Here is a 22741-nt window from a genome sequence, read left to right as displayed (position 1 = left end):
TATACATTCAGTAACAGAAAGATATCTTGTCTGGTTGGAATTGTCAAAAGTGGCCATGTCTATGTCTGGACACTTAAAGATGACATAATTATATCAAAATCCCCACATGTAGGATAACAGTTATCACAGCGCATATGATATTATCATATCAGATTCTTTATTACTGTTACATAACTGATCTACCAAACAAAAATGTATCTTTTGAGGAGCTTTTATTCTCCATGCAAAGACTTATAGCTCGGGCTTATTGTTCGTTTTTAAAACACAAAGACTTGTAGGTGTTAAATAGTATTGAATCCTTGGGACCAGGGGCAGGGACGTGGGCATGAGTCAAATGCCCCGACTAAAGCTTTATTTTCTTTAAGTTATTAACTCGAAGTCCATGATAATATTCCCCGATTAATTCAAAACCCACTATAATGCTTCCGACTAACTCAAATCCCATGATAATACTTTCAGCTAAAACTCATTCTGGATATGTCCCTACTTAGGACATCAACTTATCAGGAAAAAGAAAGTTAATTAAACGGTTTCACCTACGTGTAACATTATAACTTACCACCATCAAGCGCCTCTGCTCTATATATACATATAGACACAATAGCCTCATCAGATCCATCACCTACAAATATATATTACAAATCACAAAGAGAGAGAAATGTATACATATATTAACTAGTTAGTTCAAGATCATACATATAATAAGCTTAACTCAACTGAGCATCATGGGTCAATCTCAAGAAAAGGGTCAGGGTCAGGGTTCTATATACAACATGAAGTTATCAACGGTGGGTGCAACCAGACCGACAGAAACTGGTACGACCCATGAACCAACCGGTTTAGACCTAGCTATGAAGCTCCACTATCTCAAGGCGGCGTACATTTACACGCCCGAGATGGCACGTGACTTGAGTGTGACACACGTGAAGGAGGCTATGTTCAAGCTGTTCGACCAGATCGCATGGACCACAGGAAGGTTATGGCGGAGAGACTCGGGGCGTCCGTATATCAAATGCAACGACTGTGGTGCGCGTTTCGTGGAAGGTGAATGCAATTTCACGGTGGAAGAGTGGCTTAGTAAACCGGACCGGTCCGTTGATGAGTTTCTGGTTTACCATCAACCTGTTGGACCGGAGTTGCCTTTCTCTCCTCTGATCTATGTTCAGGTAATTTGACTACAAGAATTTTATCTTCCTATTCTAACAAAAACAACAATGCTCTCTTCTTTAGTTTGCATATTCTTTAGTCTCCCTCTCTCCATTTATGAATGTATTATTGACCGACGTCTATACAAAAGGCCTATAACAGTTATGATATTGTTTATGCAATCAATAAATGATAGTTTAGACAAATATGATACTTTACAAGTTGACAACAGAAAACACCTTTAAAATTAAGGTTATCGAAATATTTATGCTATGATTTTCATGAAATGATGAACTCGTTTTTGTAAAACGTAACACATAATTACAAGATTTGAAACTCTTGTCCAGAACATTGTGGTCTAATGATAAGGACAGACTCCTTCTTACACTCAGATTACGAATTCGAATCCTGTCGGAAGGAAAGTTATGATGTTTCTAGACACTACACGGATATGAACTCATGCTTTATGATTCATTTGCATACCCGGAAAAATAGTTTATCCATAAACTGCACTTTTCTTTAGAGATTAGTCTGACCCTTCCATAGGTCTTGAATACTCCCGGATTAATCAAAAAGAAAAAAGATTTAGAACCCAACCTTTTTATGAGCTATAACGGAAATATTGCATTCTAAATATGTACACCCCATATAGTGAACCGGTTTATTCTCACCTAAAATTTAATCTGAATAGTGAAAAAAGGAACACTACATATATTTAGCAGAACCTAAAAAGAGACAAACCATGATACAGATTTGGGTCGGGTCATTAAACAAAGGCAATTAGTAGGTAAACTGGACTAGAATTTAGAGAATTCTATCTTCGGTTTGATGTTTCTTTCTGACCATATGCCCTAATCGAGAAAAACAGATACAGACACATTTAATGTTATATGTCCTGTCATCAGAAAAATTTAATACACGAGAGATCTAACCGTACCAATAACTTGCATTAAAAGGCACTGCCACATTAAGGGCCGCATTAATTAAAAAACTCAAGACATTTCAGACAGATGTATTGTGGGCAGAACCGGGTTTAAACTGATATTTTTATTCATTGCTTCCGAGGGTGTTCAATCCCTAGTTAGGTTTCGATTCGATTTTTTGGTTTTTTGATATTCTGGTTAGTAAAATATGTAGAGCATTAGTATAAGGGTGTATTAGTAAATATGTAATCCCTAGTATTTGTCGTTGTACACAGTATATATACTGTCTTATACATTCTAATAAACTCAATTTAGCCAATCTCTGTATATGGTATCAGAGCTACTGATACCTAGGGATCTACTTTTTTATTCAACGCCGTCAAAACCAAAAAAAAAAAAAAAAAAAAAATTTTTTTTCGTCACTGTTCATCGTCTTCTTCGCGATGTCAACATCTCCAGCTTCATCAAATGAAACAGTTCTGGTGTCTACTGATTCTCAGAACCTCTTTAACGTTAACATGACTAACGTTACGAAACTTACGGCCTCCAATTTCCTCATGTGGAGCCGTCAAGTTCATGCTTTGCTCGATGGTTATGACCTTGCCGGATTCATCGACGGCTCAAATGTTCAACCATCACCGACGGTAACCATTGATGGCGTTCCTGCCACCAATCAAGCTTATACACTCTGGAAGAGACAGGATAAACTGATTTACAGTTCCCTACTTGGAGCGATCACAGTTTCCATCCAACCGATTCTCTCGACGACGACGACGTCTGCTCAAATCTGGGAGACTCTGTCCGCGACTTACGCCAAGCCCAGCCGTGCTCATGTTAAGCAACTCCGACAACAAGTCAAGTCTTGGACAAAGGGCACTCTCTCGATTGATGCCTATGTTCAAGGTTTCACAACACGTTTTGATCAGCTTGCGTTATTAGGCAAGCCTTTTGACATTGAAGATCAGATCGAGTTTGTACTCGATGGTCTCTCAGAAGACTACAAACAGGTTGTCGACCAGATTGAAAGCAGAGAAACCACTCCCTCTCTTACGGAGATCCATGAGAAATTGCTCAATCATGAAGTCAAGCTTCAAACCAAGACTCCAACTCCCTCGCCTTCTCCCATCACTGCCAATGCTGCTCAGTTCCGGAACTCCTCGAACAACACCAATCGCAACAACTATCAAGGTTCGAACCGGAACACAAACAGAGGTGGACAGACATGGCAGCAACAGCAGTTCACGCCACGCCCCGATTCAGCGCCTAGAGGTTACCAAGGTCGGTGTCAGCTGTGTGGTGCACACGGACATAGTGCACGGCGTTGCTCTCAGAATCAAAACTCCATGTATGTGCCGCCTACTGGTCCTCGCTACAACACTCCACCTCCAACTTCGTGGCAGCCTAGAGCAAACATGGCAGTGGCTCAAGTGTACAATCCTAGCAATTGGATACTGGATAGTGGTGCGACTCATCATCTCACTACGGACTTGAACAATCTTGCGATTCACCAACCATACACTGGAGGAGAAGAAGTCACCATAGCTGACGGTTCGAGCATTCCCATCTCGCATACTGGTTCCTCTTTTCTTCAATCCCAAACTCGATCCTTTCCCTTGCAAAATGTTTTATATGTGCCTAATTTACAGAAAAACCTTATCTCCGTATACCGTTTGTGCAATACTAACAATGTGTCTGTTGAATTCTTTCCTGCCCACTTTCAGGTGAAGGATCTCAGCACGGGGGACCGGTTGCTCCAAGGCAAAACTAAGAACGAGTTGTACGAGTGGCCAGTAACTTCCCGCAATACCATCACCCTATTTGCTTCACCCACACCAAAAACCTCTATCACCTATTGGCACTCTCGCTTGGGACACCCATCTTTTTCTGTTTTGCAATCTGTTGTTTCTCAGTTTTCTTTACCAGTTTCAAATTCTTCTCAAAAACAATTACCTTGTTCTCATTGTCTTATTAATAAAAGTCATAAGCTTCCTTTTCACACAAACACGATTTCTTCTTCTCATCCTCTCCAGTACATTTATTCCGATGTCTGGACTTCTCCTATTATTTCTGTTGATCACTACAAATATTATCTTGTTTTTGTTGATCATTTCACCCGATACACATGGTTATATCCTCTCCAGAAAAAGTCCCAAGTTCGAGAAACTTTCATACAGTTCAAGGCAGTGGTTGAGAAACACTTTGCTCTTCCAATCCGAAACCTTTACTCGGATAATGGAGGAGAGTTCTTGGCATTGCGATCATTTTTGGCGTCTCATGGCATCTCCCACTTCACCTCCCCACCTCATACTCCTGAACATAATGGCATCGCCGAACGGAAGCATCGCCATATTGTTGAAACCGGTTTAACTCTACTCCATCAAGCCTTGATACCGCCTGAGTACTGGACTTATGCTTTTGCAGTAGCTGTCTATTTGATAAACCGTCAACCCTCTTCCGTACTCAACAACCATTCCCCATATGCGAAGCTGTTCAACAAGACACCAAATTACCTTAAACTCAGAGTCTTTGGGTGTGCGTGCTTTCCGTGGCTACGTCCCTATGCGAGCAATAAGTTGGACACGAGATCATTAAAATGTGTCTTCCTCGGCTACTCTCTCACGCAGAGCGCCTATCTTTGTCTCCATGTTTCGACAGGCCGCATATATACCTCTCGACATGTTACTTTCATAGAGTCTGAGTTTCCGTACACCACACCTCCTAAAGTTCAAACCCAAACCGATGATCAAGCTCACCCTACCTTCTCGCCTCCTACCATGATTCCCATAGCCAAGCCATCACTCGTACACTCGTCTTCAACGCTTCCCCCAGGCCAGGATCCTCACCAGACGACTTCGTCGTCAACTAGTTCTGCACAGGCAGAGCATCACGTCGAAGTGGGTACAGGTCAGAACTCTCCGGACGCATCTCCAGGTAATGTACAAACAATCCCTACCTCACATGCCGAACCCACACCAGAACAAACCTCACCTACCTCATCTCCCGAAACAGCAGTTCCACCGAACATAACTTCCTTACCACCCGAACCTGCTCCGCAACCTGATATAATTCTTGAACCCGAGAACCAAAATGCCCATCCTATGAGAACTCGTTCCAAGAACAACATCAGTAAACCAGCCACAAAGTTAACCCTTTTAGCCCAAACCACAAAGCCTCAAATTTCTATACCCACGACCCTCACCCAGGCCATGCGAGATGAAAATTGGCGACGATCGATGAGTGTTGAATATGATGCTCAGATTGCGAACCATACGTTTGAATTGGTGCCACCAGCGCCAAATCAAAATGTAATCGGCTCTAAATGGATTCATACTTTGAAATACTTACCTAATGGTGTTCTTGACAGGTATAAGTCAAGATGGGTAGCTCGTGGTGACAAACAAGAGTATGGCGTTGACTACGCTGAGACGTTCAGCCCAGTTGTCAAGTATGTTACTATCCGATTAGTTCTTCATCTTGCTGTTACTAGAGGCTGGTCACTGAAACAACTTGACGTCAACAACGCTTTTCTTCATGGTACTCTCCAGGATGAAGTTTATGTTTCTCAGCCTCCAGGCTTTGTTGATCCAGATCGTCCTCACCATGTTTGTCGGTTAAAGAAAGCGTTGTACGGTCTCAAGCAGGCTCCAAGGGCTTGGTACCAAGAACTCAAAAGCTTCTTATCGCAGATGGGCTGCCATAACTCGAGTGCTGACACATCGGTGTTTATTTATCTACACGGCTCTCATATACTCTATGTTCTGGTGTACGTCGACGACATTATCATCACTGGTAGCAGTTCTTCTTTAGTTGACGCCTGCATCCATGTTTTGTCCTCTCGGTTTTCTCTCAAGGATCCTACCGATTTGCATTACTTCTTGGGAATAGAAGTAACTCGTACCAGCTCTGGGCTCCACTTAATGCAGCGTAAGTATATTATTGATCTGCTTACAAAGATGCACATGCTGGACGCCAAGCCTGTTTCTACGCCTCAAGCCACTACGCCACGCTTATCTCTCTCGTCCGGGACAGTGCTTGACAGTCCGACAGAATACAGGAAGCTGATTGGTAGTCTCCAGTACTTGACCTATACACGACCAGATATTGCTTATAGTGTCAATCGTCTGTCTCAGTTTATGCATAAACCGACTGACATGCACTGGCAAGCAGCAAAGCGAATTCTTTGATATCTGGCAGGGTCCTTATCGCACGGAGTCTTCATCAGCAAGCAGTCTCCTATTCACCTTCACGCTTTCTCCGACGCTGATTGGGCTGGAGACACCGACGACTTCGTTTCCACCAATGCCTACATCGTATATCTTGGCTCTACTCCCATTGCTTGGTCTTCTAAAAAGCAGAGCGGTGTCGCGCGCTCATCTACGGAAGCTGAGTATCGATCAGTAGCTAATACGGCAGCAGAACTATGTTGGATCTCTTCTCTGCTTACTGAGCTTGGAGTCACACTACCGTCTACGCCCACTGTTTACTGTGACAATGTCGGTGCCACCTACCTTAGTGCGAATCCGGTTTTTCATTCAAGAATGAAACACTTGGCACTTGATTTTCATTTCGTCCGCGACAACGTACAATCAGGGGCACTTCGAGTCACTCATGTCTCCACCCGGGATCAACTAGCAGATGCTTTAACTAAACCATTGGCAAGATCACGGTTCAATGAGCTTATGTCCAAGATTGGAGTGATGAAACTCCCTCCATCTTGAGGGGGTGTGTAGAGCATTAGTATAAGGGTGTATTAGTAAATATGTAATCCCTAGTATTTGTCGTTGTACACAGTATATATACTGTCTTATACATTCTAATAAACTCAATTTAGCCAATCTCTGTATAAAATATAACTACCATTCTAAATTTAAATTTACTTAGATTCGGTTTATATATCGTCGGTTTTTTGTTTATTCGGTTTTATATCAGAAAAACATAATTAATTCTTTTAGAATCATATTATAAACAATTTAGAGTCATATTATTAATACAGCCATTTACTAAAAATATTATTTTTTCAAATAAAAGAACAAATAATAAAAACGCTTCTACCATCAACTAAAATGATAAAATTTAGAACTAAAATCAAAACTTAAAATTTTGAAAATAAAAATAAAAACCAAAATAGAAACATGAAAGAAAAGTTTTCCACTCTTCCATATTTAGTGTTCATCAATGTCATGTTTCTTCGATTGAACATGAAACTCTATTCGTCTATAGATAAAAAAATCGTGATGAATTTCTACTAAATGTTCTCAATTAAATTTATAACTTTCACTTCAATTTAGTCAATTTTAAAATTAAAAAAAAAAAAAGAACTAAAAAATAAGAAGTTTCGACTGCGATGAATTGCTATTTAATTTTAGTTCAAGTGTTTTACAAATTAGGGGTTCTTTATTACTATAAAAATATGGTAATAGTTATTAATAAAAATCAACTTATATAACAATTAGATTTTCATGTGTCGTTATAATATATATATATATATATATATATATATATATATATAATTATATGTTTTTCATCGGTTTTATTCGATTTAATCGGTTATAAACCAAACCATATTCAAATCCTACAAATTTTATAAAAGTGTATCTGTTCGGTTTATATGGTATTTTACTAAAATCATATTGTGCAGTAAATTTTGGTTTTACCATACTGAACCGCCTTAATTGCTTATTATATATATTTAATTATATGTTTTTTTATCGGTTTTATTCGATTTAGTCGGTTATAAACCAAACCATATTCAAATCCTACGATTTTTATAAAAGTGTATCTGTTCGGTTTATATGGTATTTTACTAAAATCATATTGTGCGGTAAAGTTTGGTTTTACTATACTTGAACCGCCTTAATTGCTTTAGAAATCAGTATGCTACTAAAATCATTTTGATCTTAAACATAAACGGTAAAAAGTTGCTAAAACAATAAATGTCTATAAAAATCGACCTAACAATTTTATTGTTTTTGTTCTTTTCTATACTAAGACTGTATTTTCTCGTTCTTATTTGAGAAACCAATTTATGATATTTTTTTTGCAGTTACATACTCCATCCGGTTTTATATAACGTTATGCACCTTTTCACACAAAATAACGTATCTTGTACCATACTCCTCTGTCATTCTTTTTTTTTGACCGAGTATCATTACTCGTAAAGAAGTAGATAAGCTGAATTTATTAACTAGAAATAATAGTATAAAAAAATCATTGTTATTATGTTTTTCATTTTTGAAAGACGTCACATATATTGAAACAAAAGAGCGGTTTCAAAAAGTTACAAAAAAGCTTTCAAAACGTCAGATAAACAAAAAGGAGGGGGGGGGGGGGGGGGGGGGGGGGTATACCCAAAAGTATATAACTGTTCTACGCTTCATAAGTATTTTATTAAGAATGAATTAGTTGATTATCCCGAAAAAATGTTGAAATTAAGAAAATACTTATGATGTAACAAGTATATAACTACGCTTCATAAGTATTTTATTTAGAAAGAAAGTTGATTATCTCGAAAAAATGTTGAAATTAAGAAAATACTTATGATGTAACAAGTCTGTGTCTATAAAAAAAGGTATCATGATAAGAGATTTAAGGTATTTATTTAAATAGAGTATAAATTGTGGATAAGAAGTGCAATTTTTCTTTTATTTATTACTATATAATTTATAAAATCTTTAAATCATAGTTTCTTATTATTTAGGTGAGTAGTATAAATTTATATGAAAAACCATAACTTGTATATTCATAATATTCTCATTTCTACATATTAATTCTTAGAAATAAATACTGTATATACGTCCATACGTTATATGGTATTTGGCTGATGCATAGTGTATTTTAAAACACTGATCAATATGCATTTTTATAAAATAACTGCTCATCGGTTTTGTGACATACATAATTATAACCATATTTTCTTCCCATATGTAAAGTAAACCTCCTTTGACATGAAAATTGAATATCCCGAAAACCTTAAATCGTTTTCACAAAACTAACATAGTCGTACTTTTTCTCGCAAAATACCAAATCTATATAATGTTGTCAAATTGAAAATGTTTTTTTTGAAAAACCTTGAAAGTTTCCTTTATACTGATCGTAGCCTCGAACAAGTCGCTACATTTTTTTCTAGAAAATTTTTAAATTTGTCAAAAAAAACAACCGTGAAAGTGTTTTTTTTTTGCGTAAAGCCAAAACCGTTAAAAGTTTGTTATGGCTAAAATATTGAAACTGTCTTTTTCACCAAAACCTGGAAAAAATCATTTTCTCATAAACGTTACGAACTTGCATCAACATATATAATATATATCAACATATATAATCTAGATGTTGACAAAAAAGAATTATTTTGAATGATTTTTTTTCTGAATGATGATAGTTAATAAATGAAAGAAGAATGAGAAAGGATTATAAGAATACATTAAAGAACATCACAGTTTTTTTTTTTGTTTTCCTTAATTTGTTTCTGCCAAAACAGCTAGAGATACATTTAACTTTTTGAAACATTTGAGAGCATAAAACCATAATACTTTAGAACACAAACCTATATAATTTTTAATGGCTTTCAAAGCAAAGTTTGTTATCAACCCCTTAGATCGTAGTAACCCAAAACTGAACTCATGAATATTGAGTAAAATGAAAACTAAACATACATAGTAAATAGAGCAAACCAACAAAACAAAGAGACCTGTTTCAAAGTAAAAACACCTGTAGAGTTTAAGTAAACCGATCAAGAATTAAAGGCAACGCAAAAAATAGTCTTATTTTATTACATAAATTTAGGAATAAGTAGAAAAGAGTGAGAATGCCATGGTTAACCAGTGTGGATAGATGAAGATACGGTTTCATAAAATATAAAATTTGTATTCATGAATGAATTTATCAGTAATTAAAAACAAGATAAAAAGGCATAATCAGTTTTGAAATAATACTTTTATTAACATAAATGGAAAATTTATATATAAAACGTTATATTTAAAAATATTAATGCTAAAATGTATTATTGAAATTAGTTTTATTATTATAGTATTAATTAGCATTAGTTAACTTATATGACTCTTGATTTAGTTAACCAAGTTATATAATTACAAACTGAGCTAATTCAAGAAATATTATCATAGTTACTGAAAATTAACAGCTAAGGTGATGATTGTTTATACAGTTTTTGGATTTTAGTTTTTTTTTTGTTTCTAGATTCATGAAACCAAAAACCAAAATCTAAAATTTTGGTTTTTGGTTTTTTTTTTTGGTTTTTGGTTTGTAAATTCTATTTTTTTAGATTTTGGTTTTTGGCTTTTCGATTTTACTAAAAATTTGAATTGTCTTTATATTTTGTTTTCTCTAAATTTTGATTAGTAATTTATTTTATTTAAAATTTATTTTATTATTTTAAGAACTTCACTCATAGGTTAATTTATTTTTAGCAAACATTAAATTACTAAAATAAATATCATTATAATGAATAATACCAATAGATCTCTCAACAAATATGTACATTTCACGTAATATTATTTTTGAATAATTAATTTTATTTTATTAACAAGTTATTTTTACTTAACCTTGTTGTCTGTATTTTAAAGATTCTTTAAAAAAATGATTGAATGGTTATTTTAAATTTTGGTTTTCTATCTAATAAAAATATTAATAATAAAATTATCATTTTAAAAAGTAAAAAAGAAAGTATTATACTAGTTAGTTCTTATAATTTATAGGCATGAAATAGTAAAATGGTTAAAACTAATTTCCTTACTAAAACCTAAATTATCAACAGCAATATATACATATTATTTTCATAGTTAACTTGTAATTAATAAAATTTATTTTGTCGATAAAATTGAAAATTTATGAGTTATTTTGTAGTTCAGTATAGTAAAAACATTATGAAGATTAATTTATTATTAGGTAAATTATTATTCACATATTTTAGTAGCTTGAGTAAATTTAATCTTAGTTTTGAGTAGAATTAATATGACATGGATGCTTATGTATTTAATACTATTTAAAAAAATATATATTATTTATTTTAAATTAATTAAATTTTAAATTTATTTTATCTGGATGTTCAGTAAGTACACTGTCATAATAAATAATGGTAACAATACTAGAAACTACTGGATATAATATTTGTAATAAAATGAAAAATTATCAAAGTAACTACTAGTTATTTAGTAAAACTTAGATTTTGGTTTTTGTTTAGAAAGGGGTAGTTATTTTAAAAACTAGTTTCTCTAACTTATAAAAAAATTACTTTCTTACAAATTTTTGGAAAATAGTTTTTGGAAAACCAAAAACCAAAAACTAGTTGAAAAGCTGTGAACAATCAAAATCTTATGGGCAAAATTTGGTTTTTCAAAAACAAAAGCCAGATTTTTTTTTTTTTGACAACAAGCCAGAAATCATTTCAAAAATTGAAAATAATCAAGCTCTAAATTGAACGAGACAGTTCATTTTAAAACCAAACCTCTTTGTGTTTTCTTTTTTGAACTTTGTTAAACCCGCTTCATACGGTAGACTAGTAGTGCGCACTAAACTCTCGAACATTATTTTATAAAATCAAAAAACAAAATAACCATCACCTTATCTCGTTTTTGTATCCGCAGATGACCCGGTTTAAATGCAGAGGATTAGCTTTGGCCCTGAGCTGGGCCAACATCATGGGGGATTCATTCTCTTTACTCTATGCCTTCAACTTATGGGCTAAGGTCCTTTCAGGGGACAAAATCAATGCCCTCGAAACTTCTACTATGGACAGAAGGTTTCCCAAAACAAACCCAACGGTTAAAGACCCGAAATCAATAAAACAGGTTGACCCGGTCGGAGATCTCTGGATCACTCCGAACAACAAGAAAATGGCGCGTTACTGTTTCAACCTCACCGTCGCCGACCAGATCTCACCGCATTTTCCGACGAACGGAGATGATCAGATTCCGGTGTTCGAAATTCTCGCGGGAATCATATGGAAAAGCATAGCTAAGGTTAGAGAAGCTCCAGAGCCATTAACTGTTACGATCATCAGAAAGGATCCGAATGATCTGAAACCTATCAGGTCAATTCGAAACAGTCAGATGATAAGCTCCGTACACGTGGATTTTCCGGTGGCTGAAGCCAGTGTGGAGGAGTTAGTGAGATGTATGGAGAGAGCGACGGACGAGAGATGTGGAATCGATGAGATGGAAGAGAGGTGTGATGGGAGTTTGGATTACATTGTTTACGGAGCGAAGCTGACGTTTGTGGATTTGAGTGAAGTCGATTTGTACGAGGCGAGAGTGATGGGGAAGTCGCCGGAATCAGTGTACTGTAATGTTGAGGGGATAGGGGAGGAGGGGCTGGTAGTTGTTTACGCGGCGGCGAAATCGGATGAGAGGGTTGTGACGATGACGTTGCCGCAAGAGGAGATGGATTGGGTAAAATCGGAATTCGGGAAATGTGGTTTGATCAACGGCTAAGAGCATCTCCAACCCTTCTCTATATTTGCCTCTAAATGCTATAATAGAGTAAAATTTACTCCAACCCACCTCTATTTCTTCCCTTAAAATAGAGATTTGCTATTTTTTCCTCTATATTTAGGGGAAAAAATAGCATTCCTCTATAATAGAGGCAAATTTTTTTATTTACAAAGTAGTCCTCTAATTTTTATGATTGTAACTAAAATACTTGTTTATAAAGAAAATACATTTAAAAAACATTCAAATATTTATGAAAAAATTATCCAAAAATATATGTAAATATAAAAACTAATAGTAATAATGATGGTTAGATAATATGTATCTTGTTTTATTATTTTTGTTTAATGTCTTTATGTAATAAAATGTTTCATTTAAATAATATTTTAATTTTATGAAAAAAAATTCAAAAATTATAATAAAGAGGTTAATTTTCAGCATTTATAAGTTAGAGGTGTAAAATGTAAAATAAAAAAAGAATCTATTAAGAATATTCCTTTTTAGAGGAAGAAATAGAGGAATACATTGGAGAGAAACCCACCTCTATTATAGAGTTCCTCTATTATAGAGAAAAAAATAGAGAAATACATTGGAGATGATCTAAGTAATAAGTAAACGTGAAAAGACGAAATGTTGTTTTATTTTCCTTTCGTGATTTAAGATTTATGTGCTGCTGAAATTATATCTGTTAAACATTATATTTGGTGCTTAATCCTCGGTTAAGCGAGGATTGTAACGTTTTTATAAAATTATTATACTAGATTCTTTTCGTGCGGATATTTTTTATTTTATAAATATATAATTTTGATATTTTCGTAGAAATTTAAATATATAATTTACATTTAACCTAATCTAGTGTTATATATTCTATAATTATACAATTTTATTGTTTAAACTTTTTATTCGTGATTATTAATATATATTGATTTATTTATACATTTCATATTCTTATTGATTCTTATTGATTGTTATTAATTATTAATATATTTTAGTTTGATACATAAATTATAATTTGAAATAATCAAATATATAATCTCCTTTAATATAACTTTTTAAGTTTTACAATTTGTATATAATACATTTTAAAATTTATCTTAGTTATGCAGTAGATTGATATTTGTTTATGATATTTATTTTCATGTTTGGTTTAAAAATAATATTTTAATATTTATCATTTTAATAATTTACGAGATTTTATAAATAAATACATTGTTATGTTTTTTTCCAGCAACAAAATAAACTCATATGCTAGCAATAAAACAGACTCATATAGATTTTGCAAACCAAACTAGTGGCTACATATCCAAATGGACGACAAACGACAGTTGTTTTATTTTACTGTGTGCGACACCCTTGAATACATTGTTATGTTTAAATAACATAGCTTTGTTATTTTAGTAAATTGTATACATAGTAGTATCTAGCATATTATTTTAGTAAATTTTATCAATATATGAAATTTTTTGGATGCTCTAGTAATAAGTTTTCTGATTTTTTATTATTAAATTAAGATTTCAAATGTTATATTACGTCTGATTTTTACAACATAATTTTTTTGTGATCCATTTCAAAAATTATATTTTATCATCTATGATTTTATCATTTATGAAATTTGGAATACTATCATTTTGAGTTTTTAATATTTATTTTTAAAAATGTATACTTGGTCAAGAGAAATTTAGAAATTTACATAATTTTGTATAGTATTTATTAACATATGTTAATAATTTAAATTTCGTATAAAATATTACATAGTTTACGAATTTTAACCCGTTTTTACGATGATTAATAATCTTTTTTATGAAACTCTTTCAAAAAAATATATTTTTGTTAACTACCAGTTGGATATATTTTTCATATTTTGTTCATAAAGCATCCCCATTTTACTTCAGTATAGACTATAATGATAAATTTATAAAATAAAACAATTTTTTGTTTTATTATAAAATTTTAATTAAAATCAATTATGATAATATCGTATTACTAATTACAAAATTAATTAATGCATTATTTTATAAAAGATATTTAAAATGTTTGGTAGAAATTGATTAGATTTTTTAATGGATTTTGTTATAACTAAAAGTAAAATTCAAATATATTGTTAAAGTTGATTTACTAATAATATCTTTATAGATTATTAAGATTTAATATAAATAATTAAATATATCACATTAAAAATTAAATAAATGGTTATACTATGATCTTTCAATAGTAGATAAAAATAAGATTCTATAGATTAGATAAATAAAATCAAATAATCATTTGTATGGACGGTAGGGTACACGAAGTTAGCGCTACAAGGTATATAACAGTACTAATTAGTTTCACTCATGAAATTGGATGGTATAAGTTTTGATAGTAAGTTTAGAACAAAATCTGAACAAAATTTTGAATAGAATTTCTAACTGTATCGCAATATTAATGTTTACCGTCTCAAAATATCCAACCACAGCACCGTTTCTTTTATAGTTTTTCTTAAGTTTATCTCTAAGTTCACTTAACCAATAGTAACTTACCAATTTCTATTTAGTTTTTTGGAAAAAGGCAAAAATATTAGAAATAAAATTATTTACAGAATAAATAAGAAAAACAATAAATTTAACGCAGTCGACTTCTTCATCGACTACAGAGGTTGAGATCATGATGTGTTTGTGATTTTCGAGTCTTCAGTTCATTGATTTTAATAAAGGAAAACAAAAACGACGAAGTTGCTAACACCGTCCGAAGTACTCGTAATCCTAATAATCCATATATAAGAACCTTCTTTTCACAATTTTTTTAGTGAAACAACAGTATTGATAAGCCTTTTTCAAATAAAAAAGGTAGAATTAGTAATTTATCCACACAAGGGGTTCAAATTAGAAATCCACCATTGAGTTGACACAAATGCATATTCCAATACCATTTCGGTTACATTTGGACGTTTTTGCCCCTCTTACGCAATCTTTTCTCTGCTCTCTTCTAACATTCCTTTCCCTACAGCTTTTTTGTCTACTTCGGTTCTCTCTTTCCTTCCAGCTCACTTCTTTTCTTCTATCTCCTCTTTTTTCGTTTTAATTTTTTTCTTTCTATTTCCATTCTTTTTTCACCAACATTTTTTTATTTTATTTTAAAACTCCAAACCTTTAATGATCTTCACTTATTATTTATCTTGATGCACTAATTAAAAATTGTAATTGACTGCAGAACCTTAACATATTTAAATATATATTAAGAAATATTGTAACCGTAAAAATCATTGGTAGCATTTAAATAATAAACCATGCTATATTTATATATAAACTGAAATTTTGTGTTGCAGAAATTATTAAATGGTTATACATGTTTTTGTCCTTAATCAAACACATGGTTTATATTATGCTAATAAAATAGGTACCAGATAACAATTTATTTATCTGATAACAAACTATTTATCAGATAATATATTGACTCACAAAACATACATCAATTCATTTATTATCTAACAAACCAAAAATAAAGTCTCTTATTCAACTAATCATATCGACTAACAAATTATGTATCAGCTGACAAACCATAAAAATCAATTTGTTAGTTGATCATGATTATATGCAGAATGTTAAAAGAATCAATCACATATGTAATAAAGAAATAATGTATCTACTACAAAAACATGTATTTTTTTGGCATCAAAAGCATGTATTAACTAACAAATAATGTAGTAGCTAATAAATCAAATATCAAGCAAAATGTAACCTCTAATAAGCCATGTATCATCTAACCAATAATATATCTGCTAACAACACATAAATTACAACACATAAATTATAACACTTAACCACATATTATCAATTTGCAAAAAATAAACATTAATAGCTAAAAACATTCATCTCAAATGGCTATAGAAAACAGAAGATACATTAAAACATAAGTTATATTGGATAACAAGTAAAATAGCTGCTAACATAAATGTTATATATCTAAATGTTATATATCTATATAAAAAATCATGAACTTGCTAGCCATCACTCTGGATTTATTTTCAAACTCCTGCAACTTCCAAATTTTGGGAAGAGACTTCATCAGCTGATCCCTTTCAAGATCCTACACAACTTCCACCTACACCATCAAAACTAAATCGGATTTTTCATATGATTTTGAATGACCATAAACCACATAATATAACATTCTGATATCAAATATTGAGAATTTAAAATGATCAATCAAACATAGAAAATAAATTAAAGGGAACAAAAAATTATAGCTGAAGAACATAATATAAAAAGTAGTGCAAAACAAATTTTAAACAAATCTGAGATGAATTTCTTTCTCATTTTTTAATTATAAAGATTTCTTGGTTTGAGAATTGAAACAAAAACTAAAAAAAATAAGAAGATGGAGGAGAAAGAAAAATACAGAGAAATGAAAAGATAAAGAAAGAGATGGTTCAAAGAAGAAAGAGATTATAAGAGAAAAATGAATTAAAAGAAAAATTTGTCTAACACAAATAAGAATCTGACGCAGCTAGTGACATGAAAAAAAAACTGAAATAAGGATAAAAGCGGAATAGAAAATAGTTTAACAAATAGAAGGCAACCTCTTAATTTGAATGGCATGTGGATGTATAAACGTATATCAATACTAATAGTAATAATAGTGTTGGTTTTTGGATCTTGTTTTGATCGTGAAAAGTAACTTGAATTTTTGAAGTTAAAGTGTTTTGTTGGCTAATAATCGTATATCAGTGTTTTTCGGCCTTCTTTTTATACACTTTAACTTCATGAATGTTGATTTGGGATTACTGCAGCACGATATGGCTAACCTTAAGAAGAATTATGTTTTATTTAACAAAGAGATAAAAATTATGTTTTATTATGTTTGATAAAATGAAAAATAAATTTTAACTTAATTTAAAATAAAATATTAAATTACTGAAATCAACATTTTAAATATGAAGGTCATATTCATAAAAAAAATTGCGTATATATTATTAGTTATATCATATAATTTACATAGAATTATACTAATATATTTTAGTTGATCGTTTTTATTCAATTTATTCGGTTTGATCGATTTATATATAAAAACAATATTCATATACCACAGTTTCTTAAAACTGGCATTCATTCGATATATTATGTATTACCAAATCCAAACCATTTTTAATATTTCGATTTGATTTGGTTTTACTGGATTGACCACCTCTAACATATAGTAATACAATAAATCAAGAATGCTAAATTTAGGATAAAAAAATATTTGTGATAATATTACATAAACTTAACATAAAGTGATTTAAAGGTTGTAACTCATGAAAATAATAAAATAAAACTAGCATCATATTCTAAATAGGAAAATTGACTTCATAAATTAATTATCTTCGACACTATTTAAAGTTATTATAACTTATAAATCTTAAATTATTTAATATTAACATATAAGACACGAATTTTCTTATATCACTATTGTCAAATATCAAATAATTTAATATTTTTAAGTTATATTAAGTTTAAGTAGTATTAAGAATTATTAATTTTAAATTTACAAGGATTATAGTAAGTAAAAGGTTTTAATAATTAAATCTCTCAACTAAAGATAAATCGTAGTTAAATCCTTCAACTAAAAATTTTAAAAAATAAATCTTCAGTTTTAATTTTCTTCATCTCTGTCGGTATTGGGAAAATTCCATAAAAATACATGAACTAAATTTTGTTAAGCTTTTTACTACCCAGTTTAATACCCCAACTAATTATTTTGCTAATTTTAGTACCCACACTTTTAACACTGTATCCACTTTAATACCCAAACTTTATTTATTTAAATAAAAATATTAATAAATTTCAAACAAAACTTAATAAAATCTCAAAAATATAATAAAAAAATTAAAAATTTTAATTTTATTTTAAGATTTAGAAAAGAAGGTAGATAAACCATGGAAAATTTGTTTTTTTTAAATAAATGAATTTGAATGATAAAAATAATTTTCGTTTTTATTTCAGAAAACAAACTAAATACAATATTTAAAACTTAGAAATTTTATTACAAAATTTAATATTTTACACTATTTAGTTATTTTTATTTCTCAAATTATTTTGTAAATTTTAGAGTTTTTTAAACTTTATTTGAAACTTATTAGTATTTTTATTAAAATAATTAAAGTTCGGGTATTAAAGTGGGCACAGTTTTAAAAGTTTGGATATTAAAATGAGCAAAATAATTAGTTGGGATATTAAACTGGGTAGTGAAAAAGTTTAGATATTAAAAAGCTTAACAAAATTTAGTTCGAGTATTTTTATGGAATTCTCCCGTCGGTATTTTAGACAAGAAGATAACAAAAATTAACACAATAAAAGTTGAATGTTTATTTTGTAAGATTTTTAGTTGCCTGAATTTTCTTGCGATTCATTTTTAGTTGTAGAACTTTTTTTTTACGATTCATCTTAGCTGAACCCTGTGTTTTGTTCGTGTCCTACTCGTTCAGCATTTGTTGAAGCCACAACTCGAATTCGGAGATTTCGATGGCAAAGCTTAACACTTGAAACCACAAGCAAAAGAAACTTATTTAGTGATTAGGTTTTGTGATGTGCTTGCACATTATAGACACACAAAAGGATTTATAATTTTATATTATACAATATATACAGATTTGCAGGTAGTTACGCTAAAAACCTATAGTAAATTAAGGAGGCCAGATATGGTGGTTGTGTGTTAAGAAGTAGAATCTTCAGACATGTGATGTTGACGGCGCATTCTAGCAGCCCAAGACATTGCGTTGTTTTCTTTTTGATTGCTTCTTTTCTTGAGCCCTGAGAGCTGAGTTTGCCATTTTTTCTTCCACTCACTCTTCTCTTCCACAATTTCCTGCTTCCGCAAACAATCACCAGAAACTCAAAATCAATTCTGGATTTGTTACAAATGGTTTGGTTCGGTTCAGACATATTCGAAACATGATTGAAAAATAAATGATTGAATTCTGAAGTCATGGAGGGTCAATTTGAACAGAAAAAAAAAGTCGTGATAAGAGAAGCAAGTTGGAATGTCAACATTCTCTATTCCACTGCTTTAAACTAATCCTAACTTTTAATTAAAAAAATCGACACATTTTCAACTAAACAATAAATGGGTATATAGTTTTGGACCATAAAAAATCAAAGGGTCAATTCTGGCGACAAGGATTTTCTTCAAAGAAAAGCTTCCGGTGACAAAGATATACAATATTTAATAGGTGGAGCGGTTTTTTTTATTCCAAATCGAACTTCCTACCTAAACTCGAATTAAAAAATCAAAATTCAATCCGATTTATTATATAAAATTATCCGACAAGAATTTATGAATTGAGTACTTTGGAGGTGGATACAACTCAAATCAAACTGAAGTTTTTTTTTTTAAAATTAAACTGAACTGACTGAAGTTAATAAAATATATATATATATATATATATATATATATATATATATGTATATATATATATATATATGTGTGTATATTATATCAAACTGAAGTTGATTAAATATATATATATATATATATATATATGTTAAGGTAACTTATATATTCTAGTATTCTAAAGGTTTTGGTAATTTATTTTATCTGTTATTTTGAATATCTTTAGTTATTTTAGGTAGTTTAACTAATTTTCATTAATTGTAAATAATTTATATATTTTAAAATTTTAGTTAATTTTATTACATTTAAAAAATATATTTTGGAATTTCAGTCATTGTTTGCAATTTAATCCTTACGAAACCTAATTTGATAATTAGTAAAACACAAATGGAATTTATGAGCACGATGTTGAGAATCTGAATCAAAGGAACCAAATTTGACAGATGCCGAAACACATATGCCTAATATTTAAAGTAAATTTCTCATGACTAATAAAAGATAAATAATAAAACTCCGTGAAAGAATGAAAAACTTGAAATTTAATCTTTGTTTAGAAATTTATGGCGACAAAGATAATCAGTATTTAATTCCACTATATAATTATTATATATTTATTAAACTATAATATTTATTTCAGAAATTTATTGAAATTTTATGAACGTAAATCCCTTACATATCGGAAAATAGAAAAAAACAAAAATTTCTGAGGATAATATTGAATTGTCCATATATGAACAAAATATCATAATCAATAATATCAACATCGCTTGGATAAATTTCTGAGTGTGACATAATTAAATTATTGTCTTCTCCTAAAAATTTTAAACCATACATCCAAACACTGGTCCTGATTTCTTTTAATTTCCATTCGGTTTATCCCGAAAATAAGTAAAATAACCGAAACCGGTTAAGATTCTGGGCAGAAACGGATATCGTAGACGAAGAAGGATGTGAATAAAGGATATACCTCATCGTCGTATCGATTCCGGCGTCGTCCTGAGAACGAAAATGAGAATCCCATAGACAAATCTCTGTCGTAGAGAACTCTCCGGGTAGGATCCGAAAGAGTCTCGTAAGCTTCTTGAACCCTAATAAACCGATCTGTGTATTCCTCGACCCGATCCGGCGGCGAAACATCGGGATGATACTTTCGAGCAAGCTGTTTATACGCCTGTTTGATTTCCGGGAGACTAACGGATTCGGTGACGCCGAGGAGATCGTAGAAGCTCAAATCCTCCGATTGTTTTACCGGGTCGTCGTGAATGAGCCGGGCTTGGATCCGGGTTGATACGAACCGGTTTCGGGTTGGGTATGAGAGGGTAGTAGAAGGGAAAGAAGCGGGTAGAGAGGAGACTGGTCGTTTATAGAGGAATGGGTAATGACTGGTGGCGAGAATGGATGATCCTTTGTAGCATCTCATTGTTTCGATTTGAGGTTTATGTTTATGTTTTTCGGGTTTGTTGACTTTTGGTGATGTTCGGTTGTGGAGTCCAATGTCGAAATAGTTAGAAGTGACCAGAGGAAGAGCCGAAGAGGTAGATGAAACAGTTTTGAAGTTTTTCTATAAATCTGAGGGGCAGTTCTGTCATTTTATATTAATTAAAAAAACAGTCGTAGTTTTGCGACTGAAAATTCGAGAAGGAATATTTCCTTTTGTAGTTTCTTTCTGTACTTGGAAAAATAGTTCCTAAGATGGCAAAAAGAATGAAAAAAAAAGAATAGCTTTAACTCTCTGCACACTAAAAAGAATCTAAAGGAAATAAGCTTAAAATAAGCAGTTTGGTAATTCGAGTAGGACTAACACGAATGTTTCTCTGGTTTTTGGGTTTTATGGTCGTTTCAATTTGAAAGAAATACTTTTCAGATCTTTGCGGTTTGTTTAGTCCGCTCTGGTCTGTCGGTTGTAGAGATTTGATTATCCTTAAATGTAATGGTTCGGTTGTTTCTATGACCCCGTGATATATTTATAACGCTCCAACCGCCACGACTAAACTGTTTTGCAATCCAGTTCATTCGGTCTGTGGATCATATTATATGCGACGGGCAGTGTCGGCCCTGAGGGGAAGCACAACAAGCACCAGCTTCCAGCCCATCCAAAAAAACTTGAAAAAACCAGCCTTTTTAAAGCAAATTATTGATATATATGTATGATACTTTAGTTAAAAATATACAAAATAGGCCAACTTTTAGAAAATTGCTTGTGGTCTTTCCCATGTCAGGACCGCTACTGGCGACGGGTAGTGTCTTAATTTACTGATTTTACAATCAATACATATTTTCTTGTGTTTTGAACTCACTTTTACAATACACCGAATCATTTTACCTTTTTACTACTCTATTCCAAATACACTTAACTCAGGAATTATAAAAAATGTGTAACCAAAAAATTAAGTACATTTTAGTGATCGAGATAGCCAAATCGATTCTCTTAATCATTTATGCATATACCAAAAATTGGGATATTACAATTCACCTCCAATCACAGAGCACAATGGTCCGGTTGCATACCACAAAAGTTTTTAGACGCCTATCGGATTAGAACCGAGATGACCAACCAGCTCAGATACCACTTGTAATTCCCCGACCATCCACGGCTAATGGGCCTCCCACTCCCGCTCACTCAGCTCGTGGGACGATACTGTGTGACGGACGGTGCATTAATTTTTTTCTAAAGCCCAAAAGTCTTGTTCAGAGACCTGCAATCACCACGTGACTTTTCTGCCCCACTCACACGATGCCGCGAATCAGTCTCCGGCAGTCATCCAACCTTCCACTTCTCTAACTCAATCACACTTAACTCTGGAGTTCTAAACGGATGTGTGACCAAAAAAATAAGTGCACTTTAGTGATATATGTAGTCAAATGAATTCTCTTAATCCTTACCACATATAC

At 31.9% G+C, this 22741-nt stretch overlaps 2 protein-coding genes across 2 annotated transcripts; one reads left to right on the top strand and one right to left on the bottom strand.

Moving 5' to 3' along the window:
• Nucleotides 1-614: 614 nt before the first annotated feature.
• Nucleotides 615-12802, top strand: LOC108851519 (protein ECERIFERUM 26). The gene is made up of 2 exons (XM_018624959.2): nucleotides 615-1166; nucleotides 11663-12802. Exons 1-2 carry the CDS (start codon nucleotides 726-728, stop codon nucleotides 12506-12508), a joined length of 1287 nt encoding a protein of 428 aa, XP_018480461.2. The 5' UTR covers nucleotides 615-725; the 3' UTR covers nucleotides 12509-12802.
• A 6196-nt stretch (nucleotides 12803-18998) lies between these two features.
• Nucleotides 18999-21402, bottom strand: LOC108853773 (chaperone protein dnaJ 20, chloroplastic). Its single transcript, XM_018627214.2, has 2 exons — nucleotides 20817-21402; nucleotides 18999-19324 (listed from the first exon to the last, which is right to left on the bottom strand). The coding sequence occupies exons 1-2, from the start codon at nucleotides 21267-21269 to the stop codon at nucleotides 19172-19174; spliced, it is 606 nt and encodes a 201-aa protein (XP_018482716.1). The 5' UTR covers nucleotides 21270-21402; the 3' UTR covers nucleotides 18999-19171.
• Between the last annotated feature and the right edge of the window lie 1339 nt (nucleotides 21403-22741).

Source organism: Raphanus sativus, chromosome 4 (assembly GCF_000801105.2).
Source record: "Raphanus sativus cultivar WK10039 chromosome 4, ASM80110v3, whole genome shotgun sequence".
In the NCBI taxonomy this organism is placed as follows: domain Eukaryota; kingdom Viridiplantae; phylum Streptophyta; class Magnoliopsida; order Brassicales; family Brassicaceae; genus Raphanus; species Raphanus sativus.
This window is presented reverse-complemented; position numbering and strand designations above follow the sequence as displayed.